Raw genomic sequence first — 14,244 nt, 5'->3', positions numbered from 1 at the left:
GTGTTTTGGATCGGATATAAAATTACTGTTAATTTAATTTTAATAATACATTGCTTGTCTTTTTATTAGCTTACTTCATTAGCTTTTCGATGTCTTATTTTTTAATAGATTTATGCAGAGTGCTTTAAACGGATAGGGATTAATGATAACTATTAGTAATTATATTTTCCAAAAAGTAATTTTTGAACCTGTGCTTTTTAATTTGTTAGGGAAAAAACTCACATAAAATGAGTTTAGTTTTCCTTCTTCTAGCCAAAGAATGACTTAATTTTTGTCATGAACAGTCATCTGTAGTATTTTTAAATATGGAAACTGAGTCTTAATGAAAAGACAGGCTTGGATGTTGGCTGAGCCGACGCCGAGTTCACAGGTAACGTGCCGCATGTCGTGACCCCCGTTGCAGTACATAGCTTCCTGCTGGAATCACGATGGGGACCCTGTGGAGCTCCTCAAGCTCGGGAGTCAGGTGGCTCGTTTCCGGAAGTGCCTGGAGGAAAATCCAAAGTTTTTGCAAGAAAAAGTAAAACAGTATTTTAAGGTAAGAAACTTGGAGGATTTATGTCTGTAGTTTTGAAGTTGAATTTTATAACAATGAAGGGAACATTAGGAATATAATCTACACTGTGTAAGTCCCTTTCTGCTAACAGACAGGTGACATAATTTCTTACTTACTAATTAAAATTGTAAGTGGTCATGTTAGCTTTAAAAATTCAATTTTCCAGATTCTTAGGCAGGTTGGTTTTTATATGAATATGTGCATGTTTTTTTACATATGAATGCGTGTAGGTATGTGTATAACAAAACATCTGCCCGTGTTTTTGTCGTGTTTTGGTAATAGGATACATGGAATACGAGAAGAGTCGCCTAAATGTGTAAATATTCTGGTGGTTTTTACCAAGGCGTCTTCTGGTGCTCGCTTGTTTGTCTCCACAGATTTGTGGGCTTTTGTGCTTGATGTGTGTTCCTTAGTGGATGGTCACTGATAGGACAGAATGTCATCTACCTCCCTTGCCCCGGGGGTCGGGGGGTGGTGGGTGGACGACACCATCCTGCCATGACTGAGAGCCACGTTCCTGTGCACCAGCATTTGGGACCATTCGGCCAGCAGTCTCTTCTTGAGTTACGAGTTATTTCACATGAAGTGCTTGTCGTGCTATAATTCTCCCACTCTGTGTAGTGTCACAGGTGAGCCTTTTGTGTGCGTGTGTTTCTAGAGGCTGCCTAAATCAGGGGCACATTAAGTTACCTAACATTTATTTTCACGTTAGGGCAGCATCTGTTTTGTCCTCATAATTTATAAAATACTGAGTGCAGAATATAGTCCCAGCCTTTGAGAAGTTAACAGTATAATGAAGACTAGATAAAAATTAAATTACTTTATTCTACGTTATTTTCGATTTAGACTAAAGCCAAAAGATTTATAATATTAAAAAGTGCAAGCAGTTTCTTTGTACAACCAACGTGTAAAGGGAACGTTGAATGTCAACGCATTTGTGGTTAAGACGTAGTAACCACAGTGGTCGCGTAACAGCACCGGCCTGTGTGGAGCACGTCGTCCCCGCAGAGCACGTGGACCTCGAGGATTGCGTGTGGACCTCAAGGATTGCGTGTGGCTCACAGGCTCTCCGCACACAGCCCTTTGGGGCGAGTTCTGTCGTCGTGACTGTGAAATGGGAAAACAGAACTGCAGGGCCGAGAGCACCGTGCTCGAGGCTGTCTCGGTGCTGGACATGTGAAAATCTTGTTTTAATTTGGCTTTTTTGTTGCAGAATAATCAGCATAAGTTGACTTTATCAATGAAACCAGACGACAAGTATTCCGAGAAACAAATGCAGCTGGAAACAGAAAAACTGAAGCAAAAGGTCAACTCTCTTTCCCCGGAAGACAAGCAGCAGATCTATGAAAAAGGTCAGGCCTGGTAATTCCCTTGCCTTCACCCAGCCCCACTGAGCTGTTTAGGAATAAGTGTCGTTTCAGCCAACAATCCTCTGTTGGGTGCCTACGGAGTTCTCTGTTTGGTGTGGTGGGTTCAACCCCAGTAGGATTGACCCTGTTTTTAAAAAATCCACCCTGTGATTCAGCAGGAAAGGCAGGCATACTGGAAAAGAGGTGGCTTTATAAGGTTTATTCATTCACAGATTTTACAAATGCCTTCTCTGTACTAGGGGCTGTAATAGGCCACTAAATGTGTGTTGCGTTGCAGTACATAGTTAACTGCAAACGGGCCCTGTGGACAGTGTGAGCTGTGGGTTCAGGAGAGAGGCAGGTCTCGGGGCGACACAGGCCTTGAGTTCCTCATGGAACCCCCCACCCCGGTCCCTGTGGTGCAGGCGCTGTGAGCACAGAAACGGGTCTGTGGTATCTTCCAGTGCTAACTTGCACTGCCTGTAAAGCCCGGTGGTCCTACTCCTGAGCGTTTACCCAAGAGAAGTGAAAGCATCGGTCCACACAGAACTTGAGCCAGCCTCGTTTCTCCCACGTGGTGTCCACACAGGGAAATACCGTGAAGTATCCACACAGTGAAATGCCGCTCAGCCATAAAGGGGACCAAAATACTGATACACTCAATATCCGTGAGTCTCAAAGCATTGTGCTAAGTGAAGTCAGGGGCACAAAGGAACACCTGTGGAACAGGCTCGTTTACCTGAAGCCCTAGAAATGCTGATGCTCTAGTGACTGAGGCCGGTGAGTCTGGGAGCACAGCAGGGATCACCTGCGGGGAACCTTCTGGGGTGGCGGCACCTTCCGCATCATGATACCTTTGTCAGAATCCATTGGGTTGTATCTTTAAAGTTGTGAATTTTATCGTTTGTGACTTATATAATAATGAAGTTTATTAATATATATATACATACACGCAGTATACACAACTACATATACACCCCCAAACCCCCCCCCCCGCCACAAAAGTTGGCTGGGATTACATGAAGAATTTATCAGGCTTGTCGGGAGGTGGATTTGACTTTAAGTGAAAAGTAAGTAATTCCATTTGATCATGCTAAGTTGGAGGTGGTATAATTTTGTAAAGACACAATTACTGTCAACTTGTAACCTATTTATAATCTCTGAATTCTTCTTTAGACATACAAAGAGTCAGTTACTTTAAGCTCTTGCATAAATTTATTTTTAATTGAAGTATAGTTGATTTACAATGTTGTGTATCTGGTATACAGCAAAGTGATTCAGATATAGCTATAGATTCTTTTTCAGATTTTTTTCCATTATAGTTTATTATAAAATATTATTTTTTGAATTTTTTTATACAGTAGGTTCTTATTAGTTATCCATTTTATACATATTAATGTATATATGTCAATCCTAATCTCCCAGTTCGTCACACCACACCACACCCCTCCGCCACTTTCCCCCCTTGGTGTCCATACGTTTGTTCTCCACATCTGTGTCTCTCTTTCTTCCCTGCAAACCGGTTCATCTGTACCATTTTTCTAGGCTCCACATATATGCGTTAACATATGATATTTGTTTTTCTCTTTTTGACTTACTTCACTCTGTATGACAGTCTCTAGATCCATCCACGTCTCTACGAATTTCGTTCCTTTTTACGGCTGAGTAATACTCCATTGTATATATATACCACATCTTCTTTATCCATCCGTCGATGGGCATTTAGGTTGTTTCCTTGACCTGGCTATTGTAAATAGTGTTGCAGTGAACATTGGGGTGCATGTGTCTTTTTGAATTACGGTTTTCTCTGGGTATATGCCCAGTAGTGGGATTGCTGGGTCATATGGTAATTCTGTTTTCAGTTTTTTAAGGAACCTCCATACTGTTCTCCATAGTGGCTGTATCAATTTACATTCCCACCAACAGTGCAAGAGGGTTCCCTTTTCTCCACACCCTCTCCAGCATTTGTTGTTTGTAGATTTTCTGACAATGCCCATTCTAACTGGTGTCAGGTGATACCTCATTGTAGTTTTTTTTTTTTTTTTTTTTTTAAAGAGCAGGTGATATACAAGCTGGCTTGTTATTTTTATTTTTATTTATTTAAACACTATTTTATTTATTTATGGCTGTGTTGGGTCTTCGTTTCTGTGCGAGGGCTGTCTCTAGTTGTGGCAAGTGGGGGCCACTCTTCATCGCGGTGCGCGGGGCCTCTCATTATCGTGGCCTCTCCAGACGCGCAGGCTCAGTAATTGTGGCTCACGAGCCTAGTTGCTCCGCGGCATGTGGGATCCTCCCAGACCAGGGCTCGAACCCGTGTCCCCTGCATTGGCAGGCAGACTCTCAACCACTGCGCCACCAGGGAAGCGCCCTCATTGTAGTTTTGATTTACATTTCTCTAATAATTAGTGATGTTGAGCAGCTTTTCATGTGCCTCTTGGCCATCTGTATGTCTTCTTTGGAGAAATGTCTATTTAGGTCTTCTGCCCATTTTTGGATTGGATTGTTTGTTTCTTTAATATTGAGCTGCATGGGCTGTTTATATATTTTGGAGATTAATCCTTTGTCCGTTGATTCGTTTGCGAATATTTTCTTCTATTCTGAGGGTTGTCTTTTCGTCTTCTTTATGGTTTCCTTTGCTGTGCAAAAGGTTTGAAGTTTCAGTAGGTCCCATTAGTTTATTTTTGTTTTTATTTCCATTACTCTAGGAGGTGGATCAAAAAAGATGTTGCTGTGATTTATGTCAGAGTGTTCTTCCTATGTTTTCCTCTAAGAGTTTTATAGTGTCCGGTCTTACATTTAGGTCTCGAATCCATTTTGAGTTTATTTTTGTGTATGGTGTTAGAGAGTGTTCTAATTTCATTCTTTTATATGTAGCTGTCCAGTTTTCCCACCACCACTTATTGAAGAGATTGTCTTTTCTCCATTGTATATCCTTGCCTCCTTTGTCATAGATTAGTTGACCGTAGCTGCGTGGGTTTGTCTCTGGGCTTTCTATCCTGTTCCATTGATCTGTATTTCTGTTTTTGTGCCAGTACCATATTGTTTTGATTACTGTAGCTTTGTAGTATAGTCTGAAGTCAGGGAGTCTGAATCCTCCAGCTCTTGTTTTTTTCCCTCAAGACTGCTTTGGCTATTCAGGGTCTTTTGTATCTCTGTACAAATTTTAAGATTTTTTGTTCTAGTTCTGTAAAAAATGCCATTGGTAGTTTGATAGGGATTGCATTGAATCTGTAGATTGCTTTGGGTAGTATAGTCATTTTCACAGTATTGATTCTTCCAATCCAAGAACATGGTATATCCCTCCATCTGTTTGTGTCATTTTTAATTTCTTTCATCAGTGTCTTATAGTTTTCTGCATACAGGCCTTTTGTCTCCCTAGGTAGGTTTATTCCTAGGTATTTTATTCTTTTTGTTGCAATGGTAAATGGGAGTGTTTCCTTAATTTCTCTTTGCCATTTTTCACCATTAGTGTATAGGAATGCAAGAGATTTCTGTGCATTAATTTTGTATCCTGCAACTTTACCAGATTCATTGATTACTTCTAGTAGTTTTCTGGTGGCATCTTTAGGATTCTCTATGTAGAGTATCATGTCATCTACAAACAGTGACAGTTTTACTTCTTCTTTTCCAATTTGTATTCCTTTTATTTCCTATTCTTCTCTGATTGCCATGGCTAGGACTTCCAAAACTATGTTGAATAATAGTGGCGAGAGTGGACATACTTGTCTTGTTCCTGATCTTAGAGGAAATGCTTTCAGGTTTTCACCATTGAGAATGATGTTTGCTATGGGTTTGTCCTATATGGCCTTTATTATGTTGAGGTAGGTTCCCTCTATGCCCACTTTCTGGAGAGTTTTTATCATAAATGGGTGTTGAATTTTGTCAAAAGATTTTTCTGCGTCGATTGAGATGATCATATGGGTTTTCTTCTTCAATTTGTTAATGTGGTGTATCACACTGATTTGCATGTATTGAGGAATCCTTGTGTCCCTGGGATAAATCCCACTTGATCATGGTGTATGATCCTTTTAATGTGTTGTTGGATTCTGTTTGCTAGTATTTTGTTGAGGAATTTTGCATCTATATTCATCAGTGATATTGGTCTGTAATTTTATTTTTTTGTACTATTTTTCTCTGGTTTTGCTATCAGGGTGGTGGTGGCCTCATAGAATGAGTTTGGGAGTGTTCCTTCCTCTGCAGTTTTTTGGAAGAGTTTGAGAAGGATGGGTGTTAGCTCTTCTCTAAATGTTTGATAGAATTCACCTGTGAAGCCATCTGGTCCTGGACTTTAATTTAGTTTGTTGGAAGATTTTTAATCACAGTTTCAATTTCATTACTTTTGATTGGTCTGTTCATATTTTCTGTTTCTTCCTGGTTCAGTCTTGGAAGGTTATACCTTTCTAAGAATTTGTCCGTTTCTTCTAGGCTGTCCATTTTATTGGCATAGAGTTGCTTGTAGTAGTCTCTTAGGATGCTTTGTATTTCTGTGGTGTCTGTTGTGACTTCTCCTTTTTCATTTCTAATTTTATTGGTTTGAGTCCTCTCCCTCTTTTTCTTGATGAGTCTGGCTAATGGTTTATCAATTCTTTTATCCTCTCAAAGAACCAGCTTTTAGTTTTATTGATCTTTGCTCTTGTTTTCTTTGTTTCTATTTAATTTATTTCTGCTCTGATCTTTATGATTTCTTTCCTTCTACTAACTTTGGGTTTTTTTTTTTTTTTTTCTCCAGTTCCTTTAGGTGTAATGTTAGATTGTTTATTTGAGATTTTTCTTGTTTCTTGAGGTAAGCTTATATTGCTATAAACTTCCCTCTTAGAACTGCTTTTGCTGCATCTCATAGGTTTTGGATCGTTGTGTTTTCGTTGTAATTTGTCTCTAGGTATTTTTTGATTTCCTCTTTGATTTCTTCAGTGATCTCTTGGTTATTTAGTAACGTATTGTTTAACCTCCATGTGTTTGTGTTTTTTACATTTTTTTCCCTGTAATTGATCTCTAACCTCATAGTGTTGTGGTCAGAAAAGATGCTTGATATGATTTCAATTTTCTTAAATTTACTGAGGCTTGATGTATGACCCAAGATGTGATCTATCCTGGAGAATGTTCCGTGCGCACTTGAGAAGAACGTGTAATCTGCTGTTGGATGGCCTGTCCTATAAATATCAATTAAATCTATGTGGTCTAGTGTGTCATTTAAAACTTGTGTTCCTTATTAATTTTCTGTTTGGATGATCTGTCCATTGGTGTAAGTGAGGTGTTAAAGTCCCCCACTATTGTGTTACTGTCGATTTCCTCTATTATAGCTGTTAGCAGTTGCCTTATGTATTGAGGTGCTCCTATGTTGGGTGCATATATATTTCTAATTATTATGTCTTCTTGGATTGATCCCTTGATCATTATGTAGTGTCTTTCTTTGTCTCTTGTAACATTCTTTATTTCAAAGTCTATTTTATCTGATATGAGTATTGCTACGCCAGCTTTCTTTTGATTTCCATTTGCATGGAATATCTTTTTACATCCCCTCACTTTCAGTCTCTATGTGTCCCTAGGTCTGAAGTGGGTCTCTTGTAGACAGCATATATATGGGTCTTGTTTTTGTATCCATTCAGCGAGCCTGTGTCTTTTGTTTGGAGCATTTAATCCGTTCACGTTTAAGGTAATTATCGATATGTATCCTCCTATGACCATTTTCTTAATTGTTTTGGGTTTGTTTTTGTAGATGCTTTTCTTCTCTTGTGTTTCCCACTTAGAGAAGTTCCTTTAGCATTTGTTGTAGAGCTGGTTTGGTGGTGCTGAATTCTCTTAGCTTTTGCTTGTCTGTAAAGCTTTTGATTTCTCCATTGAATCTGAATGAGATCCTTGCCGGGTAGAGTAACCTTGGTTGTAAGTTCTTCCCTTTCATCACCTTAAATATATCATGCCGCTCCCTTCTGGCTTGTAGAGTTTCTGCTGAGAAATCAGCTGTTAACCTTATGGGAGTTCCCTTGTAAGTTATTTGTCATTTTTCCCCTGTTGGTTTCAGTAATTTTTCTTTGTCTTTAATTTTTGTCAGGTTCATTACTAGGTGTCTCAGCGTGTTTCTCCTTGGGTTTATCCTGCCTGGGACTCTCTGCACTTCTTGGACTTCGGTGGCTGTTTCCTTTCCCATGTTAGGGAAGTTTCAACTATAATCTCTTCAGATATTTTCTCTGGTCCTTTCTCTCTCTCTTCTCCTTCTGGGACCCCTATAATGTAAATGTTGGTGCGTTTAATGTTGTCCCAGAGGTCTCTTAGGCTGTCTTCATTTCTTTTCATTCTTTTTTCTTTATTCCGTTCCGCAGCAGTGAATTCCACCATTCTGTCTTCCAGGTCACTTATCTGTTCTTCTGCCTCAGTTATTCTGCTATTGATTCCTTCTAGTGTATTTTTCATTTCAGTTATTGTATTGTTCATCTCTGTTTGTTTGATCTTTAATTCTTCTAGGTGTTTGTTAAACATTTCTTGCATCTTCTCGATCTTTGTCTCCATTCTTTTTCCCGAGGTCCTGGATCATCTTCACTATCATTATTCTGAATTCGTTTTCTGGAAGGTTGCCTATCTCCACTTCATTTAGTTTTTCTGGGGTTTTATCTTGTTCCTTCATCTGGTACAAAGTCCTCTACCTTTTCATCTTGTCTGTCTTTCTGTCCATGTGGTTTTTGTTGCACAGGCTGCAGGATTGTAGTTCTTCTTGCTTCTCCTGTCTGCCCTGTGGTGGATAAGGCTATCTAAGAGGCTTGTGCAAGTTTCCTGATGGGAGGGACTGGTGGTGGGTAGAGGTGGGTGTTGCTCTGGTGGGCAGAGCTCAGTAAAACTTTAATCTGCTTGCCTGCTGATGGGTGGGACTGGGTTCCCTCCCTGTTGGTTGGTTGGCCTGAGGTGACCCAACACTGGAGCCTACCGAGCTCTTTGGTGGGGCTGATGGCGGACTCTGGGAGGGCTCACGCCAAGGAGTAGTTCCCCGAAATTCTGCTGCCAGTGTCCTTGTCCTCATGGTGAGACACAGCCACCCCCCGCCTCTCCAGGAGACCCTCCAACACTAGCAGGTAGGTCTGGTTCAGTCTCCTGTGGGGTCACTGCTCCTTCCCCTGGGTCCTGATGCTCACACTACTTTGTGTGTGCCCTCCAAGAGTGGAGTCTCTGTTTCCCCCAGTCCTGTTGAAGTCCTGCAGTGAGATCCCACTAGCTTTCAAAGTCTGATTCTCTAGGAATTCCTCCTCCCGTTGCCAGACCCTCAGGTTGGGAAGCCTGACGTGGGGCTCAGAACCTTCACTCCAGTGGGTGGACTTCTGTGGTATAAGTGTTCTCCAGTCTGTGAGTCACCCACCTGGCAGTTACGGGATTTGATTTTACTGTGATTGCGCCCCTCCTACCGTCTCATTGTGGCTTCTCCTTTGTCTTTGGATGTGGGGTATCTTTTTTGTTGAGTTCCAGTGTCTTTCTGTTGATGACTGTCCAGCAGTTAGTTGTGATTCCGGTGCTCTCGCAAGAGGGAGTGAGCGCACATCCTTGTACTCCGCCATCTTGAACCAATCTATTATAAACTAGTGAATATAGTTCCCTGTGCTATACAGTAGGACCTTGTTGTTTATCTATTTTATGCATGGTAGTGTGTATGCTAATCACAAACTCCTAATTTATCCCTCTTCCCTTTCCCTTTGGTAACCAGAAGTTTGTTTTCTATGTCTGTGTGTCTGTTTCTGTTTTGTAAATAAGTTCATTTGTATCATATTTTATTTTATTTTATTTTTTAGATCATATTTTAGATTCCACATGTAAGTAATATCATATGATACTTCTCTTTCTTTGTCTGACTTCACTTAGTATGATAATCTCTAGGTCCATCCATGTTGCTACAAATGTCTTCCATAAATTTAACATGCTAATTGTGATTAATATGATAAACTTCCGTTTTGTGAGTGCCAATTGACAAGTTCCATCTTCCTTTTTTTAAGCTTTTTTTTAAATTGAGGAATAGCTGACATAATGTATTAGTTTCAGATGTACGACATACTGATTTGATATATTTGTGTATTGTGAGATGGTCACCACAATTAGTCTAGTTAACATCCGTCACCACATGTAGTTTTTTGTCTTGTGATGAGAACTTTTAAATTTTATCGTCTTAGCAATTTTCAAATCTCAATACAGTATTACTGACTTTAGTAACAGTGCTTACATTACATCCTCAGGACTTACTTAGAACTGCAAACTTGTAGCTTTGACCCCTTCATCCATTTCTCCTCCCCCCGCCCCGGACGACCACCAGTCTGTTCTCTGTATATATGAGCTTGCTTTTTTGTGTTTTTATTTTGTAGATTGCACCTATAAGTGAGATCATAGGTATTTATTTTTCTCTATCTGACTTATTTCACTAAGCATAATACTCTCAAGGTTCATCCACATTGTTGCAAATTGCAGCGTTATCTCCTTTGTGACTGAGTAGTGTTCCATTGTGTGTGTGTGTGTGTGTGTGTGTGTATCACATCTTATTTTACCCATTCATCCGTCAGTGGACATTTAGGTTGTTTCCATATCTTGGCTATTGTATGTAGTACTGCTGTGAACATTGGTGTGCATGTTATCTTTTCAAATTAGTGTTTTTATTTTCTTCAGATAAATAACCAGGAGTAGGACTGCTGGGTCATATGGTAGTTCTGGTTTTAATATTTTGAGGAACCACCATACTGTTTTCCATAGTAGCTGCACCAATTTACATTCCCACGAGCAGTGCACAAGGGTTCCCTTTTCTCCACATCCTCACCAACAGTTGTTATCTCTTGTCTTTTTTATTATAGCCATTCTGACAAGTGTGAGGTGATGTCTCATGTGTTTTGATTTGCATGTCCCTGGTGAGTGATGTTGAGCACCTTTTCCTATAGCTGTTCGCCATCTGTGTGCTTCTTTGGAGAAATGCCTATTTAGGTCCTAAGCCCATTTTTTAATTGGATTGTTTGTATTTTGCTATTGAGTTCGTTAAGTATTTTGGATATTAGCCCCTTACCAGATAATATTTGACTTGCAAGTTTTCTCTCCCGCTGTGTACATGGCCTTTTCATGTTGACGGTTTCCTTTGCTGTCAGAAGCTTTTTAGTTTGATGTGGTCCCACCCATCTTCCGTCTGTGCTTATAGCCATTAGTGGCACAGAAGGTAATTCCATGCCTAAGCACAGACCGTGCATTCCCTGAGTCGTCTGTCAGGTGTCTGGCCTGGCCGTGGAGGTGTGTGTGAAGGGTTGGAGGGCCTGGTTAAAGAGTGTGTTTCTGTCTTCCAGATCACTGCACAGTCCCTTAAGTAGGACACAGTGCTAGAGCATTTACTGTTATGTCAGGTCAGTAAGTCTTGAGTGTGGACTTCAGTGCAGAGAATCAGTGAGTCAGGGTCCAATCTGGAGATGAACACCAATGAGAAGTGGGAATGGGAGATTAATTTATTGGAAACGTCGAACAGTCTTCCAGTTTGGGGGTCTGTGTGTATCGTGTGAAGGGGCGCGGCTGGGCCGTTGGGAGCCTGTGTCTGGTGGAGGAGAGGGTGCTCGCAGCCTCTGCTGCCCTGATGCATCCTCCCTGAGAGAAGAGCAGCATCCTGACGGGAGCAGCTGAGCCGGGGCCGGCGGGCGTGTTCACCAGGACAAGGGCAGGAGGCCAGACGCAGAGAATGGGAAGCGTCTGAGGGGTGGTGTTGGGGTGCTCTGCTTGACTGCGGGGAGAGGGCCAGGTGGGGGGGCCCTGAAAGTGCAGGGGGTTCCTCAGAGCGTGGGGAGCCAGGTCCTTGGGCCTCCACGGGGCACAGGTGGGTGCCCGGGAGCAGCTGCGCCGAAACCCGTCCGCGGGCCTGGGGACCTGGTGCTGGGGACTCGGGGAGGCAGGCGTGGGGGGCGAGGTGACAGCGGGAGCGCTGACTTTACCCCGTGACGTCCCCCAGCTGCAGCCTGGGGCCCCTCCCCACGGGCTGCCCAGTCTGTACAAAAGGGGCATCTACCCTCTGATCAGGCCCAGAAAATGTATTTTACCCATTTTTGTATTTGTGAACTTTATGTGATTACACAAGCGTATTGCTGAGGTTTGTGAAAATGACATAAGAATAAATAAGCACAAAAGTTAGTTTCAATCCATTAGTTCAGTGTCTAATAGAAAATTTTGTTTGGGGGCAGAGGGGAAACTGCTTGAGCAAACTGCTCCCCCCTTCCCCCAGCAAAATCGTTCTCTTAAATCGCTGAGAATGAGAATTAGGAAGAGAGCTGCCTGCCGGGCCGGTTATTATGCTTCTAAATCTGGTTTCCTGGGAAACCTCTGAACCCCAGTGCTGACGGGCTCCCCACGCTTGGCATGGGAGATGCTGAGTCTTAATATAAGTTAATAAATAAGAGCTGAACCGAGTAAGACTTTCTAAGTATCGTCCTGGATGTTCATTCTCCTCTTAGGTTTGGAATTACAGGCTCAGCAAAGTCAACCTCAGGACGCGTCGTGTCTGCCCGCGTTGAAGGTGTCGGACATCGAGCCCCGCATCCCGTTCACGGAGGTGGAGGTGGCTCTGGCAGGTCAGTGGCGGATCTTGGTGCCCCGGCTGGGGGTTAGTCTGCGTCTCAGCGTCCACAGGGGGAGAGTCACCAGTGGGTTTGTCTTCATAGGACGTTCCAGCCCCGTTCCTAGTCCAGCTCAGCGATGGCAGATGTGGACTCGAGGGCCTGCATGTGTTTTTCCCCGGGTGGGTCCGACAGGGCCGAGCTGCCTCTGGGGGCGGGGAGGCCTCAGGTTCCACTGTGTGTGTGTTCATGCAGTTCTCAAGGGCACGGGCGTCCTCTGGGCCCCTTGCCCACGCCCGCTCCTTAGCCCAGCCGGGGTCCAGAGGCCCACAGCACTAGGTGTCGCATTGTGGGGCACGGAGCGGGTGGCAGCCGCTCCTTGCCGTCATCCCCCCACGTCTGCGCCCGTCACTCGCTTCTGCTGGACACAGGAGACATGCCCTGTGGTGCTGACGCTTCTCTACATGGCCGTGATGTGAGGTTGCTGCTCCTTCCTGAGCAGGTCTGACAACAGCCTTACACCCTCACTGGTTCCCGCGTCTAGCTTAGGATTCAGGCTGTGTGCGGGCATCCCTTTGACTTGCGTGACATGCCTGTTGTTGTCCCGGGGCCCGTCGCGTTTACCACACCTGATGGATTCATTTGCGCATGTAAATGAAGCCTCCTCTCTGGCCCAGGCTTCTGGGAAGCGGGGTTCACGTCCCACTGATCGTTTAACCCCCTCAGGATTGGTTTATCAGTGAAGTTCATTGTGTTCAAGTAAGGAATCAGTGAAGTAATTCATCATCAGTAGATGCCTTAGTTCTTCCGCTGGTTCAGGGCACTGCGCTCGGGATGTAAAAAGTAGAACACACAGTTGTGAGGGACCTGGGGCCACAGAGGCCTGGGATGTCGAGCGGGGTGGGTTCCAGTGTGCTGTGGGTCATGAGGGTCCTCGGGTTTGGGGTCAGGACTTGTTAGGGGGTGAGTTGCGTCTGGGGTGGGTGAAAGTGAGGTCACCTCTTGTGGGAGTGGCCTGCCAGAGTCCCTGCCGATACCCAGGAGGGTCTGGGTGCAGGCGGGGAGGGCAGCTGGACTGCAGCTGGACTGTGGGGTGGTTAGAAAACCCCAAGAACGTTCTTACTCTGCTCTCGTTTTTCATGAAGCGCAAGGGTTACTTAGCGTTGAAGACTTTCAGCTTTTATTGTAATGAAAGTACAAGAGGGAAATTTGTCTGAATTATGGCAAATGAATAGTGTTTTTTGGCTAATATAAAATGTAAACCTCCATCCTTGAAAAGCTTTAGCATTTTAAAAATATTAAATGACGGTTACATGGTTAAAACTTTACTGGTAAAAATTATAAAGAAGTGCCTTTGCTCCTGCAGCTGGGGACACGCCCGTCCAGTACTGCACGCAGCCCACCAATGGCGTGATCTACTTCAGAGCCTTCTCGAGTCTGAACACCCTGCCCGAGGAGCTCCGGCCCTATGTGCCCCTCTTCTGCAACGTCCTCACCAAGTAAGGGGCTCCTTCTGGGGCGAAGACACGCATTTATAGACCTCTGCACGTCTTCGCATGTTTAGTAGTGGATGTTTTCTGTGTGTGTTGTTTCAATGTATCAGTATCAATTTTCAGTGAGTCATTTTAATTTTCAAATCCCATAGTGTTACAGAAAGGTGGATGGTGTATTTGTTGAGAATTTTCCTTATGGTAATCATACTTTCTTACTAAAATACAGTACATTAAAATATTTATAAATGTAGAGTGCAAGGTAATACTATACCTTGGTAATACAAGGTAATAGCTATATCTCAACA

At 43.0% G+C, this 14,244-nt stretch overlaps 1 protein-coding gene across 2 annotated transcripts in view; it reads left to right on the top strand.

Moving 5' to 3' along the window:
• Nucleotides 1–14,244, top strand: part of PITRM1 (pitrilysin metallopeptidase 1) — a 32,162-nt gene that overhangs the window by 10,997 nt on the left and 6,921 nt on the right. For both annotated transcript variants that reach the window (XM_068559571.1, XM_068559573.1), the window contains exons 13-16: nucleotides 404–538; nucleotides 1,770–1,908; nucleotides 12,345–12,461; nucleotides 13,813–13,945. In XM_068559571.1, coding sequence (XP_068415672.1) covers nucleotides 404–538; nucleotides 1,770–1,908; nucleotides 12,345–12,461; nucleotides 13,813–13,945 — 524 coding nt within the window. The remainder of the gene's footprint in view (nucleotides 1–403; nucleotides 539–1,769; nucleotides 1,909–12,344; nucleotides 12,462–13,812; nucleotides 13,946–14,244) is intronic.

Source organism: Eschrichtius robustus, chromosome 1 (assembly GCF_028021215.1).
Source record: "Eschrichtius robustus isolate mEscRob2 chromosome 1, mEscRob2.pri, whole genome shotgun sequence".
Classification (NCBI taxonomy): domain Eukaryota; kingdom Metazoa; phylum Chordata; class Mammalia; order Artiodactyla; family Eschrichtiidae; genus Eschrichtius; species Eschrichtius robustus.
Note: the sequence above shows the minus strand (reverse complement) of the source record. Positions and strands in the feature narration are given on the sequence as shown.